The 14,797-nt window shown below is 37.0% G+C and overlaps 1 protein-coding gene across 5 annotated transcripts in view; it reads left to right on the top strand.

Annotated features, from left to right (window-relative positions):
* The window catches only part of LOC106054183 (hepatocyte growth factor receptor-like), a 191,692-nt gene that overhangs the window by 81,551 nt on the left and 95,344 nt on the right, over positions 1 to 14,797 (top strand). For all 5 annotated transcript variants that reach the window (XR_008777362.1, XM_056025509.1, XM_056025507.1 and 2 more), the window contains 2 exons: positions 3,212 to 3,356; positions 8,001 to 8,146. Coding sequence is in view for 4 of the 5 variants with exons in the window: in XM_056025509.1 (XP_055881484.1) it covers positions 3,212 to 3,356; positions 8,001 to 8,146 (291 nt within the window). In the remaining variant the exon portion in view is untranslated. The remainder of the gene's footprint in view (positions 1 to 3,211; positions 3,357 to 8,000; positions 8,147 to 14,797) is intronic.

Below are 14,797 nucleotides of genomic sequence, written 5' to 3'. Positions count from 1 at the left end.
AAAGATGCTACGTCTGTGTCTACTACTCTCTAAAAGATGCTACGTCTGTGTCTACTACTCTCTAAAAGATGCTACGTCTGTGTCTACTACTCTCTAAAAGATGCTACGTCTGTGTCTACTACTCTCTAAAAGATGCTACGTCTGTGTCTACTACTCTCTAAAAGATGTTACGTCTGTGTCTACTACTCTCTAAAATATTTTACGTCTGTGTGTACTACTCTCTAAAAGATGCTACGTCTGTGTCTACTACTCTCTAAAAGATGCTACGTCTGTGTCTACTACTCTCTAAAAGATGCTACGTCTGTGTCTACTACTCTCTAAAATATGTTACGTCTGTGTCTACTACTCTCTAAAATATGTTAGGTCTATGTCTACTACTCTATAAAATATGTTACGTCTGTGTCTACTACTCTCTAAATTATGTTACGTATGTGTCTACTACTCTCTAAATTATGTTACGTCTGTGTCTACTACTCTCTAAATTATGTTACGTCTGTGTCTACTACTCTCTAAATTATGTTACGTATGTGTCTACTACTCTCTAAATTATGTTACGTCTGTGTCTACTACTCTCTAAAATATGTTACGTCTGTGTCTACTACTCTCTAAAATATGTTACGTCTGTGTCTACTACTCTACTACTCTCTAAAATATGTTACGTCTGTGTCTGCTACTCTCTAAAAGATGTTACGTCTGTGTCTACTACTCTCTAAAATATGTTACGCCTGTGTCTACTACTCTACTACTCTCTAAAATATGTTACGTCTGTGTCTGCTACTCTCTAAAAGATGTTACGTCTGTGTCTACTACTCTCTAAAAGATGCTACGTCTGTGTCTACTACTCTCTAAAAGATGCTACGTCTGTGTCTACTACTCTCTAAAAGATGCTACGTCTGTGTCTACTACTCTCTAAAAGATGCTACGTCTGTGTGTACTACTCTCTAAAAGATGCTACGTCTGTGTCTACTACTCTCTAAAAGATGCTACGTCTGTGTCTACTACTCTCTAAAAGATGCTACGTCTGTGTCTACTACTCTCTAAAAGATGCTACGTCTGTGTCTACTACTCTCTAAAAGATGCTACGTCTGTGTGTACTACTCTCTAAAAGTTGTTACGTCTGTGTCTACTACTCTCTAAAAGATGCTACGTCTTTGTCTACTACTCTCTAAAAGATGCTACGTCTTTGTCTACTACTCTCTAAAAGATGCTACGTCTGTGTCTACTACTCTCTAAAAGATGCTACGTCTGTGTCTACTACTCTCTAAAAGATGCTACGTCTGTGTCTACTACTCTCTAAAAGATGCTACGTCTGTGTGTACTACTCTCTAAAAGTTGTTACGTCTGTGTCTACTACTCTCTAAAAGATGCTACGTCTTTGTCTACTACTCTCTAAAAGATGCTACGTCTTTGTCTACTACTCTCTAAAAGATGCTACGTCTGTGTCTACTACTCTCTAAAAGATGCTACGTCTGTGTCTACTACTCTCTAAAAGATGCTACGTCTGTGTCTACTACTCTCTAAAAGATGCTACGTCTGTGTCTACTACTCTCTAAAAGATGCTACGTCTGTGTCTACTACTCTCTAAAAGATGTTACGTCTGTGTCTACTACTCTCTAAAATATTTTACGTCTGTGTGTACTACTCTCTAAAAGATGCTACGTCTGTGTCTACTACTCTCTAAAAGATGCTACGTCTGTGTCTACTACTCTCTAAAAGATGCTACGTCTGTGTCTACTACTCTCTAAAAGATGCTACGTCTGTGTGTACTACTCTCTAAAAGTTGTTACGTCTGTGTCTACTACTCTCTAAAAGATGCTACGTCTTTGTCTACTACTCTCTAAAAGATGCTACGTCTTTGTCTACTACTCTCTAAAAGATGCTACGTCTGTGTCTACTACTCTCTAAAAGATGCTACGTCTGTGTCTACTACTCTCTAAAAGATGCTACGTCTGTGTCTACTACTCTCTAAAAGATGCTACGTCTGTGTGTACTACTCTCTAAAAGTTGTTACGTCTGTGTCTACTACTCTCTAAAAGATGCTACGTCTTTGTCTACTACTCTCTAAAAGATGCTACGTCTTTGTCTACTACTCTCTAAAAGATGCTACGTCTGTGTCTACTACTCTCTAAAAGATGCTACGTCTGTGTCTACTACTCTCTAAAAGATGCTACGTCTGTGTCTACTACTCTCTAAAAGATGTTACGTCTGTGTCTACTACTCTCTAAAATATTTTACGTCTGTGTGTACTACTCTCTAAAAGATGCTACGTCTGTGTCTACTACTCTCTAAAAGATGCTACGTCTGTGTCTACTACTCTCTAAAAGATGCTACGTCTGTGTCTACTACTCTCTAAAAGATGCTACGTCTGTGTCTACTACTCTCTAAAAGATGCTACGTCTGTGTGTACTACTCTCTAAAAGATGCTACGTCTGTGTGTACTACTCTCTAAAAGATGCTACGTCTGTGTCTACTACTCTCTAAAAGATGCTACGTCTGTGTCTACTACTCTCTAAAAGATGCTACGTCTGTGTGTACTACTCTCTAAAAGATGCTACGTCTGTGTGTACTACTCTCTAAAAGATGCTACGTCTGTGTCTACTACTCTCTAAAAGATGCTACGTCTGTGTGTACTACTCTCTAAAAGATGCTACGTCTGTGTGTACTACTCTCTAAAAGATGCTACGTCTGTGTGTACTACTCTCTAAAAGATGCTACGTCTGTGTGTACTACTCTCTAAAAGATGCTACGTCTGTGTCTACTACTCTCTAAAAGATGCTACGTCTGTGTGTACTACTCTCTAAAAGATGCTACGTCTGTGTCTACTACTCTCTAAAAGATGCTACGTCTGTGTGTACTACTCTCTAAAAGATGCTACGTCTGTGTGTACTACTCTCTAAAAGATGCTACTACTGGTAGAGGTCACGTGTTGACTAGTGTGCACCACTTCGTTCTTTTGACCATCCCTAAAGAATACATTGACCAATCTTTATCTCTAACAAGTGAAATGTAAAGGTAATCTCAGTATTTTATGTACCTAAACTGATGCAGATAATTGTGTCTTACAGTAAATAAAATAATTTTTTCTCCCTCTTTTATCTGTTTCAGATAGTGACATCAATAAAATAATTTGTAATAAACGAAAACAAAAGTTTATCTGAATTATTATCACAGGCTTCTTTTTAAGATTACTAGATGTTGTTTGCTTTTTCAGAGCGATAACTTGTAGAGTCCCGGCGAGATCTGTGTGTGACCATTGCAATGAAACTTGTGAGGTTCAGTTCATTCAATATGATGACCAATACAACCAAACAAAATATACATCCGAGAGTAATGATATGGTCAAGATTATTTACGTAGTGAGTATATTGACCATCCCAATCCCTTTTTGTTTTCAGACTGTTCTTTTCTGTTGTCTATTAGTTCGCATTCTTTGATTCATTATCTTTTGACCAAAATTTTTTTTTTCTGCATTACCTCCGGTGCTTCACGTTAATTTGATATGAAATGAGATTGCTAATGAATTTATTGTTTCATCATAATATTAAAAAAACAACACATACAAAACAAAAATGTTTCATTTTCATACGCATGAATGCACACATTTTAATCGCTAATTTCAAATCCTCTGTAACTAAAATGCAAAAGTGAATTTGTTGACTTCAACATCTTGACAAACTAGAAAAATATTTTGTTTTTAATAACGAATGAATGTTAGATTTTTAAAAAAAAAAAAATCCTTTACCCTGTCCCATTCCACCTCCAGACAAAAAAGTGTTTAGGCCTATCCAGCAAGTGGAACAATTCTAATAATAGAGCTAGTGACTTCAGCTTTCTGACATTGTGGTCTATAGGGGAGATAATGTAAAGGTCATCTGTTTCTGTGGCCTACGGTTAACGAGGATGTCATGTGGCCTGTACAACGACCAACCGTATTTACTTTTCCTCCAGTCCAGCCACCATTCGTAATAATCCAGTGCAGCCACCATTCGTAATCCTCCAGTTCAGCCACCATTCGTAAGACTCCAGTTCAGCCACCATTCGTAAGACTCCAGTTCAGCCACCATTCGTAAGACTCCAGTTCAGCCACCATTCGTAATCCTCCAGTTCAGCCACCATTCGTAATCCTCCAGTCCAGCCACCATTCGTAAGTCTTTAGTCCAGCGACCATTCGTAAGACTCCAGTCCAGCCACTAGCCATGTACCTTGATTCCAGACAGAGTCTAGGTTTGCTAGAGACGTTTGCGAAGCTAAGACTTTTGCCAAGTGACTGTACTTGATATGCGACTCACTGATATATAACGTTCTTAGAGTTCGTGCCCTATTTTGTCGTGGCCATCCGCTTTATGACGTCCAACCTTGCCGAGACTTTTTGCACATGATCAGACATAATTAGCATAGGGTCCAGAGTGATTCACAAGTTGCTGGTCTGATTAGAGCGTCATCCCATCGATGTTCAGGTTTATGGTTTCTATGTGGATATTTTTTCTCAAAGTGAATAGGGTCTGAACCGTCTTAGAGCAGTTTATTTTCATATTCCACATTTGGGTGTAGCATGAAACAGTGACGAGGTCACTACGGTCTGTCAGTAGGTCGTCAGCAAGGAGCGGAGATCGACACTTCAATCGTTCGTTCGTTAATGTAGACTTAATAACAAAGTACGTGATAGTGACCAGCCCTGAGTAAAGCCTTGCTCTAGCGTTCTTTTGAACGGTTCTGTCCTTCAGGAAGTTCTTTAATTCCCAGTACATGTTTGAGAATCCTCCCAGGTTAATGAAATTCAACAACAATCCCTGCCTCCGGACACTGTCGTAAGCTTTTGCTTCAAACCCAACCGTCAGCTTCTGACTGCATAAACTCCATCGCTTGATCAATTGCACTTCTTGGCAGCCTGAAACCGTCCTGTTCAGGTGCGATGAGTTTGCGTTCCAACGAGTACTAAACGAGCCGTTTATTGATAACCCTTTCAGCTATTTTCCCAACACACGATGTTAGGGATATCGAACGATAGCTTTCCTGGCGATCGGCCACTTTTCCTTTCTTTAATAATGGAACTATCGTTGCCTGTCTCTTGGCCTTTAAGAATTCCCTTTGATCCGATTGAGCAAGTTGCTTTCATTACCTCCATGATCCAGGTTTTTTTTTATATCTCGTTGCTTACTTTGTCCGGCATTGGAGCTTTGTGTAGTCTGCTTGTCATCATCATCATCATCATCAAACTCCATTTGAGTGAGGGCTTGAGAGGCTTAAATCTTCTCTTGCAAAAGCCCTGAACAGAAACCCTGCTGTCTTGCGTAGTGCGTACACGTCACCAGACAGGTCGAGACTTTTTGGTCTGGGGCAGTCAAACTGAAAGCGAGGCACGGTTTCCTCTTCTTCCTCGCAGCGGGGGCACCGAGAATCAAAATTTGGCCATAGCCGTGAGAAATATGAGCCAACAGGACAGTGGCCTGTCCTGCACTGTGCTATAATAGCCTGCTCAGACCTGGACAGCCTCCACCACGGGTAAGTGAGGTCAGACGCCTCATGCGCTCCCAGACTCCACGTGCTTTTTGGGACTTGTCCCAGCACTCAAACCACTTTTCCATTTCTGTTTTTTGAATTTTAGCCAGAACATAATGAAAACTTACAGCCTTTTCAGTTGGTGGAATTTGCCCTCCCAGGTGGGCCAAGGAGTCTGCAATAGTGTTGCCAGTCATTCCTATGTGACTCGGTACCCACTGCATTATTACAGGTGTGCCATAGCGCTGCTTTATGTTGTGTGAGGCCATTATGACAGTGTCGATATTGGGTGGCCATTGTCCAGGACTTTGCAAAGCCTGTAGTACAGATTTTGAGTCAGTGACCACAACAATCTGTGTTGCCCTCAAATGTCCCTCGCCGAGTTGAGAGTCAATGACCTTTAAGGCTTCACAGACTGCCATCAAAACTGCAAACACGAACAGACAAAATGCACAAAATATGCGGCTTAAATCCTAATATATGTATATATATACATATGGGTCGCGGTGGCTGAGTGGTTAAGCGCTTGGCTTCCCAACCTGGGGTCCTGGGTTCGAATCTCGGTGAAAACTGGGATTTTTAGGGCGCCCTTGAGTCCCCCCAAATCTAACGGGTACCTGACTTTAGTTGTACTGGCCACAGGACACCCTGCTCGTTAACCGTTGGCCAAAGAAACAGATGACCTTAACATCATCTGCCCTATAGATCGCAAGGTCTGAAAGGGGAACTTTACTTTGTCTTTTACTAATATATATCGTTAAATCTCTCATGTTAACATTTTTTTTGTTACTAACCCATTGTGGCGTAATGGAATTTTTTCCCTTTGACGTCATATGAATAAATTCTTTAAATGTAATGCTAAACAATACTCGGTGCACCAAAGTCTATGAACCCTCTATAAGTGGCTCGTATTGATGGAGACATTTTTAGTCTAACTAGCCCTTGTGACGTAGGTTTTTTTTTCTTTGACGTCATATGAATGAATTTTTGAAATAAAATGCTAAAACAACTCGGTATAGTAATGTTTATTTAACCTCGTTATCTGACTCGTATTTTAAAAAGGCATGTTAGCTAGATTTAGATCTAATCTAGATTTTTTTAACAGTATATGTAGATTTTTAAAAACTAGATCTGAATTTATATTGTAATTAAAATCGCTATAGAGTCTAGATCTAGAATTTCTAGGTCTAGTTTAGACTGATATAAACTGGATCAAGCTATAGAATTTCAATTTCTAGACTTATAGTGTACATTTTGATTTCCAAACGTCTAGATCAATATTGCAATGCTATAATATGCTGAAACGAATCTACTATTTTTAAATTTAATGTTTCATTCAGTTTATTGATAGATTATCTAGGATTTTTTTTCGTAAATCAAATGTAAATTACATGTAAATTATTCCAAATTTATATTATAGATCTAGATCTAGTAGATATAGATCTTAAGAGTGCTAAATCAGAAGTTTATGTAAATCTACATCCTTTTCCTAGTTACGTTTAAATGAAAATGCCAATAGCTCAGTTGATAGCCGTGCTGAGACATCGAAGTACAAGCACGATATATCAAAGCTGAAAGATTACTAAAATCGCTCATGTGATATATTGTACATATCCGGTAGAGAAGACATGCCGTAATGTGTAATATATCTCTTTATCAATAATAGGCTATTAGTTTGTAACCAGTTTGTTATTAACTTAAGAGCAATGCCTGGTCTTGCGGTTATCATACTGAACTGATTATTTCGACGGTCCCGGGTTGTTTGTTTGTTTTAATTTTTCGGATGTTCCTTCAGAGTTAAAGATAGTTTACTTCCTAGTCCAAAGCGGGCAGGGTTTAAACCAAGGATCATCGATAAATCCGAACGACTGTCTAGTACACAAACATAACGACCAGGCAGGGTCATACCCTGCTCGCCGCCATCCTCCATCGTCCAGCCTGAAGTTAATTATTTTTAAATCCGAACATCCGAAACATGTAAAACAGAAAAAAAACTTTTTTTACAGAGGCAAATGAATCTATGAAACATTATTACTTTTGACAATCAAAATTAAATATCGTCTTGAACATTCCTTGCGAATAGGCGGATCCGAAGGGGATCCGACTCCGACGGGGGCCGCCTCTGAGTAATCTTGTTTTTTTATTGATTCTTGTTTTGTCAGGTAAAATAAATAATACTGCAAAAGTGTGGGAGAAATAACATGTACAAACATTTTACCAGACAAACAGAGTGAGTTGATAGAAGCTTTGCAATTGTAGAAACAGTCACAAAAATTCACCCCGTTGCTAGGGGGATTTCATTTTGAGGAGGAGCGTTTGAACCCCAACGCCTCCCTGCTACGCCCATGTCTTGACTTAAACTATTCAAGAGAAAAATATAAATGTGTAGGCATAGAAAAAATGGAAGTATGTGAATGTTATAAAGTGAATCTCCAATCCAATGTAGTCTGTAGATATGTTGTACAAGAATACATTTCAACTCTGTTCACATTCCATTTCAGTCTCCACAGATTCAATCTTTCAGTCCACACTTTGGACCTGTGTCTGGTGGGTACTGGCTACAGTTCAAAGGTCATCATCTTTCAGCTGGTGACAATACAAGTGTTCAAGTTATTGGAAGAGAATGTCTGAACATTACAAGAAACAGGTCAGTGAAACATAGGCTAGTGAGACACAGGTCAGTGAAACATAGGCCAGTGAGACACAGGTCAGTGAAACATAGGCCAGTGAGACACATGTCAGTGAAACATAGGCCAGTGAGACACAGGTCAGTGAAACATAGGCCAGTGAGACACATGTCAGTGAAACATAGGCCAGTGAGACACAGGTCAGTGAAACATATGCTAGTGAGACACATGTCAGTGAAACATAGGCCAGTGAGACACAGGTCAGTGAAACATAGGCTCGTGAGACACAGGTCAGTTAAACATAGGCCAGTGAGACACAGGTCAGTGAAACATAGGCCAGTAAGACACAGGTCAGTGAGACACAGGTCTAATGAAATATGTCCCGAATCAAAATTATGGTTATTCCATGGTTTGATTTCATTATTATTTCCCCTAAACTATATTTAGTGTAGGCCTGGAGAGCAATGCGGAGTTATTGCTGGTCACATTGTACTACACACAGGAAATCAAATCTCTTGAAGTCTAGGAAGAATTGAATGGACACATTTATTAGCTGATCCTAAAAGGGGAAAAATGTTATAACTTTTTTTTTGTGTTCTGTCTGTCAATCTGTCTAAATCAGTAAGTTTACTGGCTACCCAGCTAAAAGAAGGAAAACTCTCAAACCTCTCATGCCTTGCAAAAGGGCAAAGACTTCATGAGTTAACTATGTAGAAAAATCCATAACCTGTGAGCCTAAGGCAACTTGCAGCACAATACTCTGATCACCAGTTGTATCTGTACTGCCGTTCCTTCGGATACATCAGCTGCGTAAAAAGGGGGGGACTACGTTGTGGGCGATTTAGTTCAGATCATAGCTAATGCCTATACTGTCATCTCATTTCCTTGAAATGATTCATAGTCGCTTCGCGATTGAAGGAAACCCGATACTCTGTCCGCCACGTTTAGATCTCAAAAGACTGAAAATCCGATTTCATGATGTTCTAGAGCTTGAAATATTTTTAAACCAAGATTTTAGAACCAAGTGTTTAGTGTTATTTAAACCAAGATTTTAGAACCAAGTCTTTAGTGTTATTTAAACCAAGATTTTAGAACCAAGTCTTTAGTGTTATTTAAACCAAGATTTTAGAACCAAGTCTTTAGTGTTATTTAAACCAAGATTTTAGAACCAAGTCTTTAGTGTTATTTAAACCAAGATTTTAGAACCAAGTCTTTAGTGTTATTTAAACCAAGATTTTAGAACCAAGTCTTTAGTGTTATTTAAACCAAGATTTTAGAACCAAGTCTTTAGTGTTATTTAAACCAAGATTTTAGAACCAAGTCTTTAGTGTTATTTAAACCAAGATTTTAGAACCAGTCTATAGTGTTATTTAAACCAAGATTTTAGAACCAAGTCTTTAGTGTTATTTAAACCAAGATTTTAGAACCAAGTCTTTAGTGTTATTTAAACCAAGATTTTAGAACCAAGTCTTTAGTGTTGTTTAAACCAAGATTTTAGAACCAAGTCTTTAGTGTTATTTAAACCAAGATTTTAGAACCAAGTCTTTAGTGTTATTTAAACCAAGATTTTAGAACCAAGTCTTTAGTGTTGTTTAAACCAAGATTTTAGAACCAAGTCTTTAGTGTTGTTTAAACCAAGATTTTAGAATCATTACGAGTCAATTGACTCATCATGCCAAGTAATACACAATGGTAAGCTGACCAACTCTTTTCAAGTAAAAACAGGAGTAAGACTGAGATGTATGCTTTAGCCCTTGATATTTTTGCTGGTGATTGATTGGGTCATGAGACAGACAGTCTTAGATAATCAAAGCTGCATACAATGGACACTAACACAACATTTAGAGGACCTGGATTTCACCGATGACATCTGCCCTCTCTCCCATACACAACAAAATGCTCAGACCAAACTGACCAGACTCTCAGAAATAGCGAAAAAGACTGGACTTCTAATCAACAAAAAGAAAACAAAATTTATGAGGATAAACAACAGACAAGAGAACCCAATCATGCTACAGGGAGAGAATATCCTTGATACGGACCACTTGACATATCTGGGAAGTAAAATTGGTAAAGACGGCGGAGCTGATGATGATATACTAATTCGGATCAATAAAGCTAGATTCGCCTTTTCAACTCTTCCAACAATCTGGCGCTGTCTGTTCTTCTATACGGTTCAGAAACTTGGAGATTCACTAAAATAAATATGGAAAAGCTCCAGACCTTTGTTTACAGATGCCTACGCCAGATATTAGGAATTAGGTGGCCAGAAAAGATAACTACTATCAATTTGTGGAAGTGAACTAGACAAAAGCCCATAGCCCAAGATATCATAAAACGAAAATAGAGCTGGATAGGAAAATGGGCAGACCCAAGCAAACCTGAAAGAGGTCAGTTATCAGTGAAGCTGAGGGTACTGGAATGACATGGGAGCAAATGAAGAAAGCTGCTTAGAACCGAGTTCGGTGGAGAGGTGTGGTTGCGGCCCTATGCTATAGTGTAAACAAAATCTAGATTAGATCTAAATCTAGCTATTATGTCTTTTTAAAATGCGAGTCACATTACGAGGTTTAATAAACAATACTATACCGAGTTGTTTTAGCATTTCATTTAAAGAATTTATTCCATTTGACGTCAAAGGAAAAAAATTCTCTACGTCACACGGCCTAGTTAGACTAAAAAATATCATCTATACGAGCAGCTTGTTGAGGGTTCATAGACATTGGTGCACCGAGTGAGATCTTTTAGCATTTCATTTGATGGGCTAGTTAGACTATATAAATATATATATATATATATATATAAATCTATATTATAAAGTAGAATGTGAGGGGTATGTATGTATGTATGTATGTATGTATGTATGTATGTATGTTACTTATAGACATCAAAACCGCTTGACCAATCTTGATAAAACTAGGCAGGAATGTTCCTTGGGTACCAACTTAGACCGTAGTGTATGTATTGTAGCCCTAAAACAAACTTAAGACCCTAAAAAAAAATAAAGTTGTCCGACTCTATTACAGCTATAGTATTTTATGGATCTAGGCCATGTCTACAATGTTGACATGAGAAAAGATAGAAAGGATTTAGACCTAGATCTAATTTTAAGAGATACACTTTGCGCAGATTAATTTTTACTTTGACACATGAAAAGACAAAAGAAGATCCATTGATTTCATTATATAATAAAATTAATCTTCAATTTTGTGTTTCAAAAGCATTTTTAACATTAATTAGTTCCTTATATCTGTGATTACAGATTTCCTGACGAACATTCTTTCATTAGACAATTCCGTAATGAATCGCGTACTAAATATTAATTCGTTTAATTGTTTACTTTATAATCCCATCCCTAGATCTAAAACTCTAATTCAACTCTAAGATGATAAAACTTCTCTTCGCACAGATAGTTTTATACTTTAACACATAAACATATTAATTAAAGTCCATTCATTTCATATTTTGATCAAATAAACATTCAAATTTGGTTTTCTAAAGCTCCATTTATTTACGAAAGCTGCGAAGCCGAGTTAAAGGCCTAGATCTATATTCATTCATGAATAGCGTACTAAAAATTATTTCGTTTAATTGTTCACTTTATAATCCCATTCATTTAACAAAGCTATCGCTCTTTTCGTTTTTAATAGATATGAATGTATTGACTTCGGGTAAACCCATTTTCGCAAACCTAATTTTATTTTCGTAGCGAAAGAGAAATAACGTGAAAGGATCATTAGCTAAGTTTAACATACATATAAATCCAATCCACTAGATTATTCAAAAGCATTTTTTACATAAATTAGTTCCTGATATCTACAGATTTCCTGGCGAACATTCTTTCATTAGACATTACCAAATGGTTACACATTAACACATCTCTCTTCTGAGGTCTGAGTCTATTCCTAGGCTTAGGCCTAGGCCTAAAACTCTTACTGAACTCTAAGATGATAAAACTTCTTTTCGCAAAGATAGTTTTATGCTTTAACACATAAACATACTAATTATTGTCCATTTATTTGATATTTTAATCAAATTAACATTCAAATTTGTTTTTCTAAAGCATTTTTAATACATTCGTTCGCTGTTCGCTAAAGCTGCGTAGCCGTGTTGAGATAGGCCTATATTCATTCATGAAAAAAAGTTCACGCATGCGCAGCACAGAACTCTAGATTAGTGTAGATTTAGATCTACGTCTACCTCAAGATCTACTTTATACTTTATACACATGAACATACAAAATTTAGTCTATTCATCTCAAATTTTAATCAAATATATTGTTACGTATTTCTGATTTTCTGGCTAAATGTACTAGGCACACAAATAAAAGAAACACTGCAAAGAACTTGACGACTCAACTTTCAGCTTTATATAACTTTATTGAATTATAACTATAACAATTCGTCACTGTAACATGTAGCGTATACGTCTTACATCGACTGTATCGACTGTAACGGCTCAAGTCCACTCTCTTCTACTGTCTCGCACAGTAGAGAACAGTATCAACGACTGTACTGACTCTTTTCACATGAACTCTCTGGTTTATAAAGAGTCCCTAATCGCTTGTCTATTGTTGCAAAAACACTGCTAGTACCCTCTGGAACAACATGGGAGGAAACATCACATCCTGTTGTTGTTTATACATGTCGATTCCAGAGGATGCCTGCTGCAGTGTCATCTCGCCGAGGTCAAACGTAGTGACCTCTAACTGTCACTGTTCATTTGTCACAATGCCCCCCTTCGTAAATCTGTTCGTCCTCTGGAACAACACGTGAGGCACGTCCCATCTTGACTTTGTTTACATGCATAGATTCCAGATAACACTCGGTGCTGTGTCATCTCGCCGGGGTCACACATAGTGACCTCTACCTGTCACTGTTCATTCGTAACACTATGTAAGCCTGCAAGCAAATGTTTTAATTTGAAAAAAAAAATGGATTCAAGCCTATTAGCAATTTTGATTTGATAGCTTCATTCACACTATTTTTACATTGACACATTCGCTTTACTTATTACATTATTATTTCGTTTAATTGTTTACAAAACACTCTCAGTGACTATATCGACAGTAATGCGCAAATAAAGACCCGCGGGTCGCGGGTAACATATGTCTAGTATATTATAAAGTAGAATGTGAGGTGTATGTATGTATGTATGTATGTATGTATGTATGTATGTATGTATGTATGTATGTATGTATGTTACTTATAGACATCAAAACCGCTTGGCCAATCTTGATAAAACTAGGCAGGAATGTTCCTTGGGTACTAACTTAGACCGTAGTGTATGTATTGTAGCCCTAAAACAAACTTAAGACCCTCAAAAAAAATAAAGTTGTCCGACTCTATTACAGCTATAGTATTTTATGGATCTAGGCCATGTCTACAATGTTGACATAAGAAAAAAGATCGAAAGGATTTAGACCTAGATCTAATTTTAAGAAATGCACTTTGCGCAGATAGTTTTTTACTTTGACACATGAAAATACAAAAGAAGATCCATTGATTTCATTATATAATAAAATTATTTTGTGTTTCAAAAGCATTTTTTTTACAAAAATTAGTTATTGATATCTGTGACTACAGATTTCCTGACGAACATTCTTTCGTTAGACAATACCGTAATGAATCGCGTACTAAATATTAATTCGTTTAATTGTTTACTTTATAATCCCATCCCTAGATCTAAAACTCTAATTCAACTCTAAGATGATAAAACTTCTCTTCTCACAGATAGTTTTATACTTTAACACATAAACATATTAATTAAAGTCCATTCATTTCATATTTTGATCAAATAAACATTCAAATTTGGTTTTCTAAAGCTACATTCATTTACGAAAGCTGCGAAGCCGAGTTGAGATAGGCCTAGATCTATATTCATTCATGAATCGCGTACTAAAAATTATTTCGTTTAATTGTACACTTGATAACCCCGTTCATTTAACAAAGCTATCGCTCTTTTCGTTTTTAATAGATAAGAATGGATCGACTTCGGGTAAACCCATTTTCGCAAAACTAATTTTATTTTCGTAGCGAAAGAGAAATAACGTGAAAGAATCATTAGCTACGTTTAACATACATCTAAATCCAATCCACTAGATTATTCAAAAGCATTTTTTACATAAATTAGTTCCTGATATCTGTGACTACAGATTTCCTGGTGAACATTCTTTCATTAGACATTACCAAATGGTTACACATTACATTAACACATCTCTCTACTGAGTCTATTCCTAGGCCTAAAACTCTTATTGAACTCTAAGACTGATAACACTTCTTTTCGCAAGATAGTTTTATGCTTTAACACATAAACATACTAATTATTGTCCATTCACTTCATATTTTAATCAAATAAACATTCAAATTTGTTTTTCTAAAGCATTTTTAATACATTCGTTCGCTGTTCGCTAAAGCTGCGTAGCCGTGTTGAGGCCTATATTCATTCATGAAAAAAAGTTCACGCATGCGCAGCACAGAATGAACTCTATAAAAGCCAATTTTTAACTCTAGATTAGTGTAGATTTAGATCTATGTCTACCTCAAGATCTACTTTATACTTTATACACACGAACATACAAAATTTAGTCTATTCATCTCAAATTTTAATCAAACATATGTAGGCCTACAAGCAAATGTTTTAATTTGAAAAAAAAAATGGAGTTAAGCCTA

This window comes from Biomphalaria glabrata, chromosome 4 (assembly GCF_947242115.1).
Source record: "Biomphalaria glabrata chromosome 4, xgBioGlab47.1, whole genome shotgun sequence".
NCBI classification, from domain to species: domain Eukaryota; kingdom Metazoa; phylum Mollusca; class Gastropoda; family Planorbidae; genus Biomphalaria; species Biomphalaria glabrata.
Note: the sequence above shows the minus strand (reverse complement) of the source record. Positions and strands in the feature narration are given on the sequence as shown.